The sequence below is a fragment of the Salvelinus fontinalis genome, chromosome 34 (assembly GCF_029448725.1).
Source record: "Salvelinus fontinalis isolate EN_2023a chromosome 34, ASM2944872v1, whole genome shotgun sequence".
NCBI lineage: Eukaryota > Metazoa > Chordata > Actinopteri > Salmoniformes > Salmonidae > Salvelinus > Salvelinus fontinalis.
In genome coordinates, this window is record NC_074698.1 from 9617762 (window position 1) to 9634749 (window position 16988).

Here is a 16988-nt window from a genome sequence, read left to right on the forward strand (position 1 = left end):
GGTATCACCTGAAATTCTACTTGATTGTAAAACTAAGATTTCTTGTTGTTGAAAGATTACCCTTTGTACAGATGTAGGATCTTAATATGAACCAGTTTGTAACAGCAGGAAAATAATCCTGTAGCAACAGGACATGTGAATTATTATGTGGATTATAATTAATGGAATTTTTTTGTCAGGCTTGATACATTTTTCATTAGGGCAAATCAAGTCTGACATTTTAAAGTGGAAAATACAAACTTTAGAATACTTTTTAAACCATGAATAAACTGTAAATTTGCATGTCCTGCTGTGTGGGAAAATTCTCAGTAACAAAAGAGTGATCAAATTAAGATCCTACATCTGTAAAATCAAACCTCTAAATTATTGGATAATAATCAAATATGTGGACACATAAAAGTGTTAGTTGCGATATCTACATTTTCATCATAGAACCAATTCCCCCAATTCATTCATTTCAGTATCACAATTAAAGTATTCATCAATCTATCATCTATCTTTCTTTTGACTTCCTCAAAACCACATTTTAAGACTCATTGACACATATGACTTGATGATGAGAGTGTGATTAAACCCCGGTGCATGACTGTGGTTAGGAAGCTGTCACTCTGTGTAATGCTACTGGCAAGCAGGGGAAGCCCGGTGAGGTGCTATGTTGTGCTCCTCTCTGTGCCATGTTGCTGTTTACCTTCTCTCCCTGGGAGAGCAGAGTGCAGGTAGACGGCATGTCATCCAGTCATGGGGGTGGACATGATCTCTCATCCTCACCGAGACAGCAGAGTGGATGCTCCGGGGTCTAGGTGTCACCACTCCTAGGTGGTATGGCCACAGGGCTGTGTGTGTGTGTGTGTGTGTGTGTGTGAGGCTGACAGCTACATGATCCAGGCCAGAAAGGCAGCAGGTAGAGAGGGGGAAGGAGAGAGAAGGGGAGAGAGAGAATGAGAGAGGAGAGAGAGACTCACCAGTATCGTCAGGGCAGTCATTTCACCTCCTCCTCTCTCTGGGTGGGCACACCCCTCTCACCTCCACACACCGCTGTGCTCCATTACAGCCAAAAAGCAGAAACAAATGCCAGTCGAACCGCTCTCCCTGGTCCCCATAGAGAGAGACCTTATGAATTCTCCCTCTCTTTTTTGACAGGTACTCATCTGCTTTCATTCAACCTTTCATCACGGCTTCAAAGACAAACTGATAATTTCCCTCAGGAGAATGAGAAGATCAGTTGCCTTCCAAAAAATGACTGGTATCCAAACATCGTTGCCCTGAAGCAATTTAGTTCGTCATAATTGGGCTCTTCATTTTGTCTCTCCGGGGTTATGATTGTAGAGTTATAATGTATTATTTTGCCTGAGAAGGATCGTTCAGTGCATTAAATATAAGTGATTTAATAACATATAATTTCCCCTTTATGTTTAAAACAAAGGCATAGGGGACTCATTCAGTGGGACGGGTGAGTTCCTCCACCTAACAACAGTGCTGCTGCCATGGTGTCTAGCCAGGAGAGGGAGACTGATCCGGCTCAAAATCCTCTAGTTCCAGGAAACTGCTTTTGACGGCCCCAGGGATCCAGCCCTGGCATCAGGAAATAGGGTGTCTTACTGGTGGTTCAGAAAAGGGGCCACACACACACACACACACACAGGGCTAAACATCTCACACATCCATCTTCACACTAGACCTATCCTGAAAACCACAACAACAAACCCTAATTCAACCCTACCTACACAGTCCTTCTTTGTCTCTTTCCCCATAGGTGGGTTCAGTGACTGATGTACCTGAATGTATCAGAACAGGGGAGTTTAGCAGGAGCGGGGTTGAAACGGACACATGATGATGACTTGGTCAATCAGAGTGAAGCGAGCATGCTCCACATCTGGAGTCTAGGTGTCAGTATCTGCCTGTAGTGCTCAGGTGTGGGGGGAAGACCGGTAAACTCTGCTCCTCCTTTCTCCAGGGCTGAAAGATAGAGCACAGACAGTGAGGACCCTACGACCTCAGAAGGGAGGCAAATACGCCCCACATAATCTGCCAAAGGGCTCGTAGGGGCCCTTCCTCTCCTTCTCTACTTGTCTGAGCTACATGTTAAATCTAAACATATCCCACCACTGCCCTGGGGAGGAGTTGTGACAACCGAAAATGGTGAGCAGCAAGAGCAAGAAGTGGCTTGAACGTGAATCATGTTTTTTGACATGTGGGGGTGGGTTAAAACAGGCCTCTGTTGAGAAGCAAGTAGCCCGGAGAGATAAGTGTCAACCATCAACCAACAGGCTCAGCAAACCATATCTCTCATGATAGGTCGGTTGTGCTATGTGTGTAAACAATAACACATTATAGAGACATTAAGAGCCAATTCCCCTGAACATATAGTATCTGTCAATGGGACACCTGCACTTGTTTGGCTGCTCTGCTCATACCCTCATGCATCCCCAGTGGTAGGCTGATGGAGCGTGGGAGAGGGAGAGAGCTGATGTGAGGTGTGGTTTTGTAGGGGTGCCAGGGATAGCCCCAGGATGAGTATCTCTTCTGCATCACTAAGGATCCATTGTTAACATCTCGGGGGGGGGGGGGGGGGGATACACCACTCAATAGCAGCATAATTCTGAGAAATCAAACCACGTCTGTTTCACACACTCATTGAAGGGGAGAGAGAATTTGATTGGCATCTTAACAAACAATCTGACACCTTACCTCATCCTCATTTATCCTGGGTGCAGACATTTGTGACTTCTCCCAATCTCATCTGTCCGTGGAAAGTTTGATATCATTATTGTTGGTCTGTCTGTATCCGCGGGCAGAGGAGGGAATCCTGGATGGACAGACAGGTGTATTCTGACACCAATCTGTGGAAAAAGGGATAATTAGACAAAGCCAGGGTGAGCTGACAAAACTTTGCCTGGAGACGTCTTCTCATTAAGTCTTTCCAGTTACATTCGTCTTCCCGTCAACAGATGAGCCCTGGCTGGATTGAGGGGGAGAGGATGCTTTTTTTGTGGGAACAGAAAGCACACGGTCTGTGATTCAGATTAAGGGTATGATATATGACATGTACAAAGCTGAGAATAGATGTAGTTCAATAAGTCTGACTTTTGTTACGCTAGTCTAAGCATCAAATGAACCAAAATAGAAACATGATTTAAAAGCATCACTCAAATCTAGAAAGCTCACTTCCACTTCATAAATGTAGACTATTATCATGCCATATTTTGGTGTTGAAAGGTAAGAGAGAAAACATGAATATCGTTTAAATTGCACTAACTTTAAATCATTTTATTTAGCATTTTCCTACATTTCTGCTTCTACATTGTTAGATTGGAGCTGTCGAGCTACCTGTACCTGCCTCGTAGTGTCGCTGCAGCAGTTCTTTGGCTTTTATCACTCGGTGGAGCTTCCGTTATTCCATTTCCGTACACAAGTCTTCTCAACTGATGACGTGTACATTGCACAAAAATCCACTTGTTTTCAGTTTCACAATAAAACCGGCTAAAGGTATTCCTCTATAGACCGAGGGTATTTTTTGTGGATTGTGTCTTGAAACATAAAAGGAAAATGGAGACATTGTACCATCAAACAAATAAGTGAGTGTTTCTGTTCTCTTTCAAAAAATAAGACATCTAACGTAGCTCACTTGCCTTATGATATACCGCGTTACTGTAACTAGCTGGCTAGCTAACAACATTTCATGACAAAGATAGTTTTAACTAACCCCTTCCATTACTGGTCATGATGTCAACAGGAAACTAGCTAGCCAACCAGCTAATAGATATCCATAGATCCATGACCAACAATATTTAACTATCACTACTGTAACGGTACGCCGCGTTCAAATCAATTGGGAACTCAGAAATCTTTGACTTCAGTGCATTCAAGACTATTAGGAACTCTGGAAAAAAAATAGCTTTGACTGGGAAACATTGTTTTGAACGGTCATCCAACTCTGAATTCCAAGTCGGAAACTCGAGCATCTTTTTAGAGTTCCGATTTTCTGACCTAAAGATCACTGACGTCATGATTTTACCTTGTCTCCCGGGGTTCCCAGTAGTCTTGAAAGCACCATTAAATTCACTGTCTGTAGTTTACGTATCTAGCGTGTGTATTAAATTGCCACATACCATTGTCTAGTTCCTTGTCTATTCAATAGACCCGTATCTAATATTACGCTTCCATATAGACCTCTGTTTAATATTTACGGTAGGCTAGGAATATTTATATATCTTTGCTCTCTGTCCTCTTTGATCAGGCAAATCCAGGAGGTGCAGTCGCTCATGGGACGCCTGGAGAACACAGATCGTCAGTCTGTCCACTGTGAGTTCACTCTTTCTAAATAATGTATCTTCTGCATTCAATGAATGTTGCAAGTGTCAACCTCCCAGAAATGTTCCATATGCACAAAAAGTGTATTTCTCAAAAATGTGTTTACATTGCTGTTAGTGAGCATTTCTCCTTTGTCAAGATAATCGATCCACCTGACAGATGTGGCATATCAAAAAGCTGATTAAACAGCATGGTCATTACACAGGTGCACCTTGTGCTGGGGACAATAAAAGGTCACTCTATAATGTGCCGTTTTGTCACACATCACAATGCCACAGAAGTCTCAAGTTTTGAGGGAGCGTGCAATTGGCATGCTGACTGCAGGACTGTCCAACAGAGCTGTTGCCAGAGAATTTAATGTTTATTTTTTTACAATAAGCCGCCTCCAACGTCGTTTACAGAATTTGTCAGTACGTCCAACTGGCCTCACAACCGCAGACCACATGTAACCAGGCCAGCCCAGGACCTTCACATCTGGCTTCTTCACCTGCAGGATTGTCTGAGCCCAGCTGATGAAACTGTGGATTTGCACAACCGCAGAATTTCTGCACAAGCTGTCAGAAACCGTATCAGGGAAGCTCATCTGCGTGCTCGTCGCCCTCACCAGGGTCTTGACCTGACTGCGACTTCAGTGGGCAAATGCTCACCTTCTATGGCCACTGGCATGCTGGAGAAGTGTGCTCTTCACAGATTAATCCCGGTTTCAGCTGTACTGGGCAGATTGCAGAAGGTGTGTTGTGTTGGCGAGCGGTTTGCTGATGTCAACGTTGTGAACAGAGTGCCCCATGGTAGGGTTAAAGTGAGGGAAGGCATGTGCTCATTGTCCGTAGCGTAATTTCATTTTATTGATGGCAATTTGAATACACAGAGATACTGTGACGAGTTCCCGAGGCCCATTGTCGTGCCATTCATCCGCTGCCATCACCTCATGTTTCAGCATGATAATGCACAACCCCATGCCGCAAGGATCTGTTCACATTTCCTGGAAGCGGAAAATGTCCCAGTTCTTCCATGGCCTGCATACTCACCAGACACGTCACCCATTGAGCATGTTTGGGATGCTCTGGATCGGCGTGTACGACAGCGCCTTCCAGTTCCCGCCAATATCCAGCAACTTCGCACAACCATTGAAGAGGAGTGGGACAACATTCCACAGGCCACAATCAACAGTCTGATCAACTCTTTATTCGCGCTGCATGAAGAAAATGGTGGCCAGATACTGACTGGTTTTATGATCCAGGCACCTACCTTTTTTCAAGGTTTCTGTGACCAACGGATGCATATCTGTATTCCCAGTCATGTGAAATCCATAGATGAGGGCCTAATTAATTTATTTCAATTGACTGATTTCCTTATATGAACTGTAACTCAGTAAAATATTTTAAATTGTTGCGTTTTTATATTTTTTGTTAATTATAAATTCGGAATTTACAACTAGGCAGTATTTACATCTGTTCTCCTTCTCCAGTGTTGCGCAGCCCTTTGAGCCAAGCTGTACCCTGCCCTCCCTACTGATTGTTTTGGGAGGTGGGCAGGGCGGGCAATGTTCTGTGAGTCAGGCTGGTGCCAGGGCAGGAAGCATAGGGGTGGCGGCAGAGGGACGACTGGGAAGTCTTCTCTAAAGATAATGGTGGCAGCCAGTCGGCCGCCCAGTCGTGACAATGACATCATCTCGCATGTTAGAGGGTGGAAGGATGCAGCAGGCGTCTGAGCGAGGAGTCACTCAGTCAGGACGGTAGAGGGTGGGGGACAAGATGGTGCTAGTCCTTTTTAAAGGGCAGATAAAAGCTTCCCACAAGCCTAGTGCTGTTGTCACCTTGGAACCAAACGCTATCTAGAATCTCAGCAGTCTGAGAATGAAACGGGTGTAACGATAGATATCTGACTTCAAATAAGAATCAATGGCTGATTTGTCTTCATGATTATGTACAAGGCCCTTTGTTTCAATGTGGATTAACTTCCTCTGCAAAGTTTGAGAAAATAACATATTTGCTGTCATCTCTCTCTTGGATTCACCTGAAACCGTGGGGCTATATTCAATGGTAGCATGGAATGGGGAAATCTTGTCTGTTTTATTAGAATGAACATAACTTTAACATTTTATTTTGTATAAGATTGGCCTATTTGGGGAGTGAAACAACTGTTCAGGGTGTGTTTAATTGTTTCTCTCTCTCTGTCTGTGTGTGGGTGTGTGTGTGTGTGTGTGTGTGTGTGTGTGTGTGTGTGTGTGTGTGTGTGTTTGTGCGCTCTCTCCAGTGTTGGAGAACGATCTGCAGGTCAGAATCGACCAGATCTTCAGCCATTTGGAACGTCTGGAAATCCTGGCTAGCAAAGACCCGCCAAACCGCCGTCAGAACGCCAAACTGTGAGTACTCACAAACTGCATCGGTGACCCAATAACACCAGAGATGGCATGGCGATGAATGTTTCATAAAGATGGGTGGGACCGGGACGAGGTCGCAGCTAGATGAAGCAGGCAGTGTGTTTCTCATCCCCTGTGGCGACGCGGCTCTGTGAAAACATTCCCTCGGAAGCCCCGGCATTCCTGCAGCGTTGGGCAAGGCGTCACTACAGAGCTGGGTAAACAGGCCCCAGGGGACAAACTGCTGCGCCCCGTCCCACAGCTCTCCTCTGATCTCAGGACAGCTACAGTACTCTGGGGCCGCGGGGCTGAGCCACGAGCAGGTGATGCTCAGGAGGAGTGGGAGAGAAGGGTGGAGGGAGACAGGCCCTCAGGTGTTTCAGCCAGGTGGAGAAGTAAGACAGATTGGGAAGAAGGGAGGCATGTTGACTTATCTTAGTGACGATAGAAAGCTTTTATTGAGAGCTAGAAGACATCCATACAGAGCATACCAAGGGAGATGTCATGAGTTAGTGAAGAAGGAGTGACTAAACCACAGTCCTGAAATGCTGGATGGGGCTGGAGGCAAAGGCTGCCATTTTTACCCTCTGAGATTTCCTCTGCCATTATTCGGCTGGGGGGTAAGAAGAATGTTGTCTCTGTCTGTCCCCTCCGCAGGCGGGTAGACCAGCTGAAGTATGATGTTCAGCACCTCCAGACGGCGCTGAGGAACTTTCAGCACCGTCGCTACTCACGAGAGACCCAGGACCGAGAGAGGGAGGAGCTCATGAGTCGTACCTTCACCACCAACGTCAGTAGTAGTGGCCCACACCAAAACCACATGTAATCATCAGAACACACTCATCTCCCATGTAGAACTACAGTAATGTCTACACTCATGTAATGATAACCTAAAACATGCATGCAAACTCTTGCTTGACACTCCGCTACTGGTGTAACATGGGCAATAAAACCGAAATACATTTTTTTAGGGGAACATTGTTGAGATGTTACCGGTATTGTCCCCTACAGGATGCAGACACCTCCATCCCCATAGACGAGACGTTGCAGTTGAACTCCAACCTGAACAACGCACACAGAGGCATGGACGACCTCCTGGGCAGCGGCAGCAGCATCCTCACCGGACTCAGGGACCAGAGGGGCACGCTCAAGGTGTGTGTGTGTTTGCTTACATACGGGCCTTTCCCAACAATGCAGAGAGAAAAACTTAGAGAATAAATACACAATGAGTAACGATAACTTGGCTATATACACGGGGTACCAGTACCGATGTGCAGGGGTACGATGTAATTGAGGTAGATATGTACATGTAGGTAGTGGTAAAGTGACGAGGCTACAGGATAGATAATAAGCACTAGCAGCAGCGTATGTGATGAGTCAAAAGAGTGCAAATGATGATAGTCCTGGTTGCTATTTGGTTAACTATTTAGCATTCTTATGGCTTGTTGGTAGAAGCTGTTCAGGGTCCTGTTGGTTCCAGACTTGGTGCATTGCTACCGCTTTCCGTGCAGTAGCAGAAATGTCTGTCACTTGGGGGGCTGGAGTCTTTGGCAATTTTCAGGGCCTTCCTCTGACACCACCTGGTATAGAGGTCCTGGATGGCAGGGAGCTCGGCCCAAGTGATGTACTGGGCCATACGCGCTACCCTTTGTAGTGGATGCCAAGTAGTTGCCATACCAAGCGGTGATGCAGCAAGTCAAGATGCTCTCAATGGTGCAGCTATAGAACGTTTTGAGGATCTGTTCTTTTGTTGTTGACACTTTGCCAAGGAACACTGACCGTGACACGGCACGGCAGGTCCCTGTTGACGGTATCCCAGAGAGAGGAATCAGTATTCCCAAAACAAACCCTGGCTGACCCGGTTTCTGTCCTCTAATGATCACTATGTGTAGTCGAAGTGTGTGTGTGTGTGTGTGGTGCTGGTTGTCAGCAGCAGGCTAAGTACATATTTACAGGGAGGAGAAGAGATGGTGTTCCTGGTGAAGGCTACTGTGTGCCTCCTGTTATCAGGGCGTCTGGTGATCAGATGGGCTGGCCGTGAGAAACAGCTGAGGAACAGACCGGGAGGACAGAACGGCTGGGTGTGGTTCCTCAGACAGCCTCTCCCTAATCAGTTGAATAGAGCTTTGTCATGACCAGGCTAAATGCAGGTTATGATACTACTGTGTATACAGTATTCCCACAAACAGCAATGAAGCAGAATACCCATTAATAACTAACTTCAGCTTTTTCTTCAGGAAACAGCAGCACAATCAATGGAACTTCAGCAGCTAATGTTCGATGTCTTTTCTCCCCTCTGTTCTCCCTAAATCCAGGGGACCCACAAGAAGATGCTGGATGTGGCCAACATGCTGGGTCTGTCCAACACGGTGATGAGGCTGATCGAGAAGAGGGCCACCCAGGATAAGTTCGTCATGATTGGAGGGATGCTGCTCACCTGTGTGGTCATGTTCCTGGTGGTCAAGTACCTGGGCTGACCATGACCGCATCTGCAGCCACAGTTTTGCGTTGGCCTTGGACATGTTTGCACAATAAGCCCATAAGATACGTGAACGGTGATAATAGGCTTGTCTTCAAATCGGAGAGTTCCTTGACAGTATTGTTTCCAATCGGAAGGCAAGGAATTATCCGTCTTTTAATTTCCATGGGTTTTACCACCCACGTCTATTTCAACCACTCTTTGTTTGCACCAGTAAAATGGGTGTTAAGCAAGACCTATACACTGAGTGTACAAAACATTAAGGATGCCTTCCTAATGTTGAGTTGTACCTTTTGCCCTCAGAACAGCCTCAATTCATCTGGGCATGGACTCTACAAGGTATTGAAAGCGTTCCACAGGGATGCTGGCCCATGTTGATTCCAATGCTTCCCACAGTTGTCAAGCTGGCTAGATGTCCTTTGGGCGGTGGACCATTAGTGATACACACGGGAAACTGTTGTGTGAAAAACCCAGCAGCGTTGCAGTTCTTGACACAAACCAGTGCGCCTACCATACCCTGGTCAAAGGCACTTTGTCTTGCCCATTCACCCTATGAATGGCACACATACACAATCCATGTCTCAAGGCTTACATTTTTTTCTTTTAAACCCATATCCTCCATGTATAGTGATTTAAGTGAATTTAGCAAGTGACATCAATAAGGGATCATAGCCGTCACCTGGTCAGTCTGTTATGGAAAGAGCAGGTGTCCTTAATGTTTTGCACTCAGTGTCTATACTTTAATTTTACTTCAAACTGAACGTGGAACCTTGCAACCATAATTCCAGCTCACTGACACCTGCCACTCATCTCGGCGGTCATCCACCTGACAGCCTCTGTGTGAAGCTGTAGGTGGGTGAGAAGGACATTTCATATGACTGGTTACCTTTTTTTCCAAACCAAATCTCCTTCAAGTTCCACTTGCTTGCCTTAGTCTCCCCTATAATGTGTTCTCCATTGCCTTGTGGATGACATTCATTGTGGTTTCATCTTCTTGAAGCATAATTTTACTGTTTGCTGCCATTGTTCCCAAATGAGGATGATTCTTAAAATGGACAGAAAAATAGTTATCTGGAAATGTTGCACCTTACCTCATCACACATCCTAATGACACTGCCTGGAGAATACTTATGTCAGATTAACCAATACATGTATGTAGCCCAGGGAGGAACAGGGACCTGTGACCAAGATACAGACCGATAGTGAAAACAAAACAAAGTGTATTGTTATCACACTTTCAAAATGTAAATGATCTGGACATGTTCTTGGCCCTAGTCTCACTATGTTAGTGCAACCAAGGTTCAAATTGGAATTATCTGGAGATAAAAAAAAGTTAACATTTTAAAAACAACTTGTCTTAATCTGTCTCTGAAGTGTCCATGTAATCTAGCAATTGAATTAGGTATGGGTCAAATCTAACAATGGATATAAAGCATAGTTTAAATAAATCTCTCACTGAAAATGTCATACAATATGGAGTTTACATTTACAACAGTAAAACTATTGTTTGAAACAGAATTATTTTTAAGACTAGTACTTGAGGGGCCGTAGTCTGGGGACCTATCCGGACTGTGCATAGGAACCCCTACCATCACATCTGACATGTTAGTCATTTAGCAGACACGCTTATTCAGAGCGCATACATTTATCACATTTACTTCAAATACAATCCTGGGAGAGCAATAAGCATGGAATGCTCCAGCAGGTAGATGAGAAACTACGGATGAAAAGTTTTACGCTGAAATTAGACAGTCTGACTCCTGGTCTTGATGTACAGCTAGCTGTAAGTAAGGCTACATAAAACGGAGCTCTGGCGCCACCTAGTGACAGCTCAGCATTCCATAACCTTCAGAGGAGAAGCAGATGTAAAGTCCTCTAGCCTTATTAGCCTAGCAGACGTATCATCTAGTCTAAAAGGGCTGCATGCAATACGCAGACATCTCAAGAAGCTTGTGCTGAGAATGAGAAATTCACTTCTCATTGCAGTTTCAGAAGCCGTTTGCCACAGTAAGTAAAGAATGCATGTCTGTGCTGGTATTTGTTAATATATGTAATCTGCCTATAATGTACCATACTGGAAGTACCCAGACGGGACATTTATCTTTATGTATTGCTCGCAAACCTTACTCAGACCACTGCAGACTACTCACTCTTCACCAGCTAAACATCGTTAAGACAGACATGTAGCAACTCAAAACTCTTTATTTGTTGACGCATCATATTTAAAAAAGACATACCATTGCTGTCCCTTACAGGGCAGTCCCGTCACCCAATCCTTCCCATACAGGATAATAGTTCAGAAAATGCCTCGATAAAGTATTCTTGTCCATCTTCATTCCTTCAGTTCTTTTATTTTTTACAGTAGCAACAAACCCCTAGAATGTTATTGGGGTTAACTACAGCAATTTTATTTACATTGAGCAAAAATTACACGAGAGGAAAAACATCACCTTTTGAGGAGCATTTTGGAAAATAATTTAGAAACAAAAACAAAATAAAATACAATTATTGCAGTATACTACAATCATACATTTGTTACATGATGCGAAAGCAGCATCTTGATGTACAGATTTCAGTGCAAGTCATTTCAATATACAACCACTACCACTTGGAACAACATGACCTTTAACCCTACAGCACTAAGCGGGTGAGACCCCCCCACAGTACCTCCAATAAAACTTGAGCTTCACCCCTCTTATCGGTGTTCCCCCACCAGTGACCATTTTAATTTCCTTATGGGCAACATTTCATTAGTCAGTAATAAAGAACATTCCTTATATGCCCATCATATTAGAGGGATACTTCACATTGCTCAGTGATCTATGTACACCATACCGTATTACAAATTGTTGGTGAATATTACGGGTCATGAAGAGAGCAAGTAGTCATGTGAGAAAATTAGATATTAATGACAACAGAATTCAGGCAGTAGACTAGAGCCACCAGATTACATTACAAAGTCAAGGCTGTTTCCAGTCATGGATGTCACCCTAAACCCCGTCTTGTCCCCATCTCATCTCCCCCAACACCATCCTGCTTATGGCTTCAGCCACTGCGTCTCTTTGGCTGTAAAAACAAAGAAGAACATTGACAGCGACAATCAGTTATAAACTGTGGGACAAAAAAAATACTCCAGAGATTTCTGCTCCCCCCCCCCTTTTAAACTGGGTTCCCATTCAAAACAAACTGCCGTCTTAGATTTGAGGTTGCCTCAAACCCTCTCCCACCCTGTCCAGAAACCTCAGGGTGAATGTCAGTCAACTGTTCGGAGGGGTCCATTCAAAGAGCCCACAGTAAATGTCTGTTGTTTACCTCTGCACAGGCAGCATATCACAGCACCTCTGTCTGGCCAGTGGTCTAATGGTGGCCAGTCTGATGATATTCTCATCATCACCTGCTGCACAATGGTGCCACTACACCTCCCTCTCTCCATGTTAACTCTGATGTTTAACCAGGCCTGCTCTGGCCAAAACACCCTCCTCTGATGTGGACACATGGCTCTAGTGAAGGTCTTTCTCAGGAGCCGTGGTTAGGGGGGTGCTGGAGGTCCTGCCCTGAGAAGATGGGGTGCAGGAAGGGGTGAAGCTGCAGTGCGGCTGCCGCAGCGGCGTTAGAGTGCCGGGGGGCGAACAGCGTTGGGTAGAGGGATGAGTGTGGTATGTGGTGGAGGGCTAAGGGGCTGTGGTGATGAAGTGCTGAGGCTGGGATAATGTGTATGGGCTGGCCATTGAGGAAGGCCGTGTGGTGGGCAGGGATCAGTCCAGCGTGTCCCACTCCCAACTGGTGGCCCAGAGTGTGGCCCAGAGAGTGTCCCAGGTGAGATAGGGAAATGGGGGTGAGGTGGTGCTGGGGGATGTGGTGGACCTGGGCTAACTGGGGGTGCGGGTGGGGGCCGTGTGGGTGGATGCCCATGGCTGCAGCCTGAGCGGCATGGTGCTGCTGGATGAGGTGTTGTACTGTGGTGATGGAGGTAGCCGAGGCTGCAGACACGGCAGGCTGGTGGATCTGGATCATCTGCTGCTGGGGGGGAGGGGGTGCCGGCTGCAGATGGTTCGCTGCTGCAGCCATGTTTGCTGCAGCCTGTGCTGCTGCGGCTGAGGGGAAGGTCTTGATGTGCTTGGCCAGGAGCTGCTGCTGGATGTGCTGCTGGGCGGCCTGCTGCAGCTTGCCGTACTTCTCCATCTCCTCTGGGGTGAAGGTGATGGGCTGGCTCTCCAGCGGGGCCAGACCGTTCTCCTCTGCCTCCATGCCCATGTCCTCCTCCTCCAGGCTGGGCGGGGGGTAGTTGGGGTAGGCGTGCATGGGGGGTGGCTGCTGCTGCATGTCGGGCATGAGTGGCTCCATCATGGGGTTCTGGGAGGGGTCCTGTCCCGGCTCGCCCTGGTATGGGGGCATCAGCATGGAGGGCTCCTGATGGAACAGCGGCCGGGGCTCATGAAGAACCCGTGCGTCCAGGGTGAGGTGGCGGGCTTCCTGGACTACTACTACCGTCTCCTCCACCTTCTTATGAGCTGGTGGAGGGGGAGGCGGTGGGGGGAACTCCCGGATGGGCTCCATCAGGATGACCTCTCCCCCGGCATCTGAACCTTTCCCTGCTGATGACTTCTCTCCACCATCGGGCCGGGTCAGGGGGATCGCAGGGAATTTCTTCCCTGCCTGCAGCTTACCGAACAGGGGCAGCATGGACTTATTGCCCAGAGCTGGAGGCAGTTTGGGCCCAAAGTAGCCCGATGGTGGGTCCTTGATCTTGGCGCCAGATTTGGTCCCTGTGGTTGGGACATCAGATCCCTTCCTGGACTGGATCTTATCCAGAAGCTGGCGGGCGGTGAAGTGTGAGGAAGAGTTCCTCTGGTCTCCCCCTCCTTCTCCCCGGGACCCCCCTGCCCTCTGGCTCTGGGAGCTGCTGTTGCGGTTTGGGGCTCGTGATGAGGCAGAGCGGGGGGACTGGGAGCGGTAGATGCAGGAGCGGTTGAAGTCTCGGCGCCGTGTAGCGCTGTCTGCCCGGCCCCTGTGGCCCCCCTGGCCTCCACGACCCCGGTAAGGGGAGCCCTTGGTGGAGCTGGAGGAGCGGCTGGCTGAGCTGTGGCTGCGGCTGTAGCTGCGTCTCCACGACCTGGTGCTGCTGCTGCAGCTCCTGCTGCTAGAGCTCCGAGAGCTGCTCCGGTGCCGCCGCTGGTGCCTCTTCCTGCGGCTGTGGCTGCGGGAGCGAGAGTCCTCCGAGGACGAGGAAGAATAGTGACGTCTTCTGGAGCGCCGCCGCCCGCCGCTTCCCCGTCGATCGTACTCGGAGTCAGAGGAGCGTTTAGAGTGTCTCCGGTGGCGGCCCCCGTCACTGTCGTCACTGTAACTGTCTGAGTAGCTGCGGCTGCGCCGGCTGTAGGCGCTCGAGGAACGCTCCGAGCTGCTGGAGTCTGACTGGCTACGGGATGCCTGGCCGCGGTGCCGCCTCCGGCTGCTCCCTCGCCCGTCTCCCCGACGCGACGAGCGGCTTCGGGAGCGGCCGGAGTCATCGCTCTGGTGCCGGCGCCCCTCCCGGGGCGTGGACCTGCGGCGGCTGGATCGGGAAGCTGAGCCTCCACCTCCTTCCTCCTCACTCTCACTGCTGGGTGGTTTGCCTGGCCCGGGGCTCTTCTGGGCCGAGGAGGAGCAGGAAGCGCTGGGTGGGGCGCTGGGGTCTGTCTTCAGACGCTTGGTGCCGTTGTGCTCCTCAGAGGGCTTGGCCTCGTCAGAGCCTTTCCCTGCCCCACCTTCCTCTGCCCCGGACTTCTGAAGTGCTTCTTTGGCTGGTCGTTTCCTTTTCCCGGGTTCCGCTCCTGTAGCAGATCCTGTTCCTGCTGGTGCTGGGGGAGCACTAGAAACCGTTGCGGCTACTGCTTTTTCCTCTTTAGGCTTTTCCTTATCACCACCACCTCCCTCTTCCCCCTCACCTTTGTTTTTGCTCTTCTTTCGTTTGTGTTTTTTCTTCTTTTTGGTTTTCTCTCCTAGGATCGCAGTTTCCGCGTCCCCGTCCACTACGGCTCCCTTCTCTTTTTCTTTGCGCTTGGAGCCTTTCCCAGATTTCTTATGCTTCTTCTTCTTCTTTTTCTTCTTCTTCTTGGCTCCGCTTGTGCTACTCTGTAGTTTTTGCTCCTCAGTCTCCCCTTGGGAACCCTCTATTTTTAAGGAGGGCTGCTCCTTATCAGTGTTGTCAGTGCTGGGCCCAGGGGTGGTGGTGGCAGCAGCAGCATGCCCCTCGTTGACTGCAGCAGCTGCCTCAGGATTGTTTTTCTTCTCAGCTCCTTCACCAGCGGGCTTGGAGGACTTTGCTGCTCGTCCAGCACGGACCCCTTTGTTGCGGGACAGTTTGAAGTCGAAGTACAGGGGGTTGCAGCTGTAAGAGAGGGCGGGCTGAGCCTTGGTAAAATCCAGCAGCTCCGAGGGCCACTGCAGAGTGGTGCTCTCGTCTTTGCTCAGGACCAGGAAGAAGGGGCTGGTGGGGATTTTGGGGCCCGAGTTGGGCTCTGGGACTGGGGTCTCCTGCTTGCTGTCTGGTACTACAGTGGGGGCCGTTGTGGGAGGGGGGTCTGTGAAGCTGGCAGAGGCCTCTTCAGTCTTCAGTTTAGGTGATGTAGGAGTGGGCTCTGTGACTGGAGCTGCAGGAGTCTTCTCTGGCTCGTCTGATTTGCACTCAGTAGCTTTTGGCTGTGTCTGCTCAGAAACCTCTGCTACCACCTTCTCGGTCTTCTTCTCTTCCACCTCTTCTTCTTCTTCTTCTTGCTCCCTGATCTCACACTGGTCTGTGGCCTTCATGAACACCAGGAACTGGAAGCGGGGTTTGACTCTGCAGTGGGTTGGTGGGATGTAGTGGTAGTACTCAGGCTCCTGGCCGGCCCAGCCTTCCTCCTTCTTCATCATCATCTTCAGCTTGTTGAGAGTGGAGGCTAGGGAGGCGCCGTCATCCTCTTCCTCCTGCTCTGGTTGTTCTTGATGTAGTTGCTCCTCCTGCTGCTCCTCCTCCTCTGGCCCTGCTGTTCCATTCCCCCCTCCTCCTCCCTTGGGGCTCTCGGTGCTGCAGCCGGAGGTCTCCTCCTGTCCCGCGGCCTTCTCCCCTCCCTCCTCCTGTCCCCCCTCCTCCTCCTCCTCATCATCCTGATGGAGTTTAGCGAACACTGCTGCGACCGTCTCCAGCTTCACCGGGGGTTTCTTGGCGAAGGAGAAGGACACGCTGACCTTGGAGGACCCGGCCGGGGATGAGCTCCTCTTCCCCAGGGAGAAGTTGATGGTGGTGGCTGGTTTGGGGGAGGCCTGACCCCTACTGCTCTTCTCCTCCCCTGACAAGCCCTCCATGGCAGTGTCTGCAGGGGGAACATACTCGGGGGTTACAGCACTCCCCTCTTCACCCTTCTCCCCGTCTACTGCCACGGTGGTGGGTTTGAACATGGGACCACTTCCCGGGGTACTGAAACACAACGATAAAGAACATATTAAAGTGACGTGTTTCATGTGTCATGCGTTTCATCCAGAACACATTTAAAATTATAATTTCTCTTTGCACATACATCTGCAAACACTGCACTGATGGGAAGCTGCCACACAGCTATTAGACTGTTAAACATCCATCACTAGCACATTAGAGGCTGCTGCCTATAGGCATAGACTAGGAATCACTGGCCACTTCAAGGAATGGAACACTAGTCACTTTAATATCTGGCATTACTCATCTCATATGTATTTACTGCATTATATACTATTCTACGCTATCTTAATTAATGAATAATGTTTACATATCTGGTATTACTCATTTCATATGTATATACTGTATTCTATGCTATTCTACGTTATCTTAGTCCGTTCCGC

At 48.4% G+C, this 16988-nt stretch overlaps 2 protein-coding genes across 14 annotated transcripts in view; one reads left to right on the forward strand and one right to left on the reverse strand.

Moving 5' to 3' along the window:
- Positions 1-3391: 3391 nt before the first annotated feature.
- LOC129833040 (Golgi SNAP receptor complex member 2-like) lies at positions 3392-10670 on the forward strand. Its single transcript, XM_055897285.1, has 6 exons — positions 3392-3575; positions 4238-4302; positions 6568-6676; positions 7331-7463; positions 7685-7825; positions 8989-10670. Exons 1-6 carry the CDS (start codon positions 3547-3549, stop codon positions 9148-9150), a joined length of 639 nt encoding a protein of 212 aa, XP_055753260.1. The 5' UTR covers positions 3392-3546; the 3' UTR covers positions 9151-10670.
- Positions 10671-11334: 664 nt separating this feature from the next.
- LOC129833038 (G patch domain-containing protein 8-like) overlaps positions 11335-16988 on the reverse strand; it is a 39811-nt gene continuing 34157 nt past the window's right edge. For all 13 annotated transcript variants that reach the window (XM_055897273.1, XM_055897280.1, XM_055897277.1 and 10 more), the window contains one exon: positions 11335-16590. In XM_055897273.1, coding sequence (XP_055753248.1) covers positions 12669-16590 — 3922 coding nt within the window. In that variant the 3' untranslated portion in view covers positions 11335-12668. The remainder of the gene's footprint in view (positions 16591-16988) is intronic.

Coding starts and splice junctions, on each gene's coding strand:
- LOC129833040 (XM_055897285.1), top strand. CDS start 3,547: ATGGAGACATTGTACCATCAAACAAATAA. Junction 3,576..4,237: donor TTGTACCATCAAACAAATAA/GTGAGTGTTTCT, acceptor CTCTTTGATCAG/GCAAATCCAGGAGGTGCAGT. Junction 7,826..8,988: donor ACCAGAGGGGCACGCTCAAG/GTGTGTGTGTGT, acceptor CCCTAAATCCAG/GGGACCCACAAGAAGATGCT.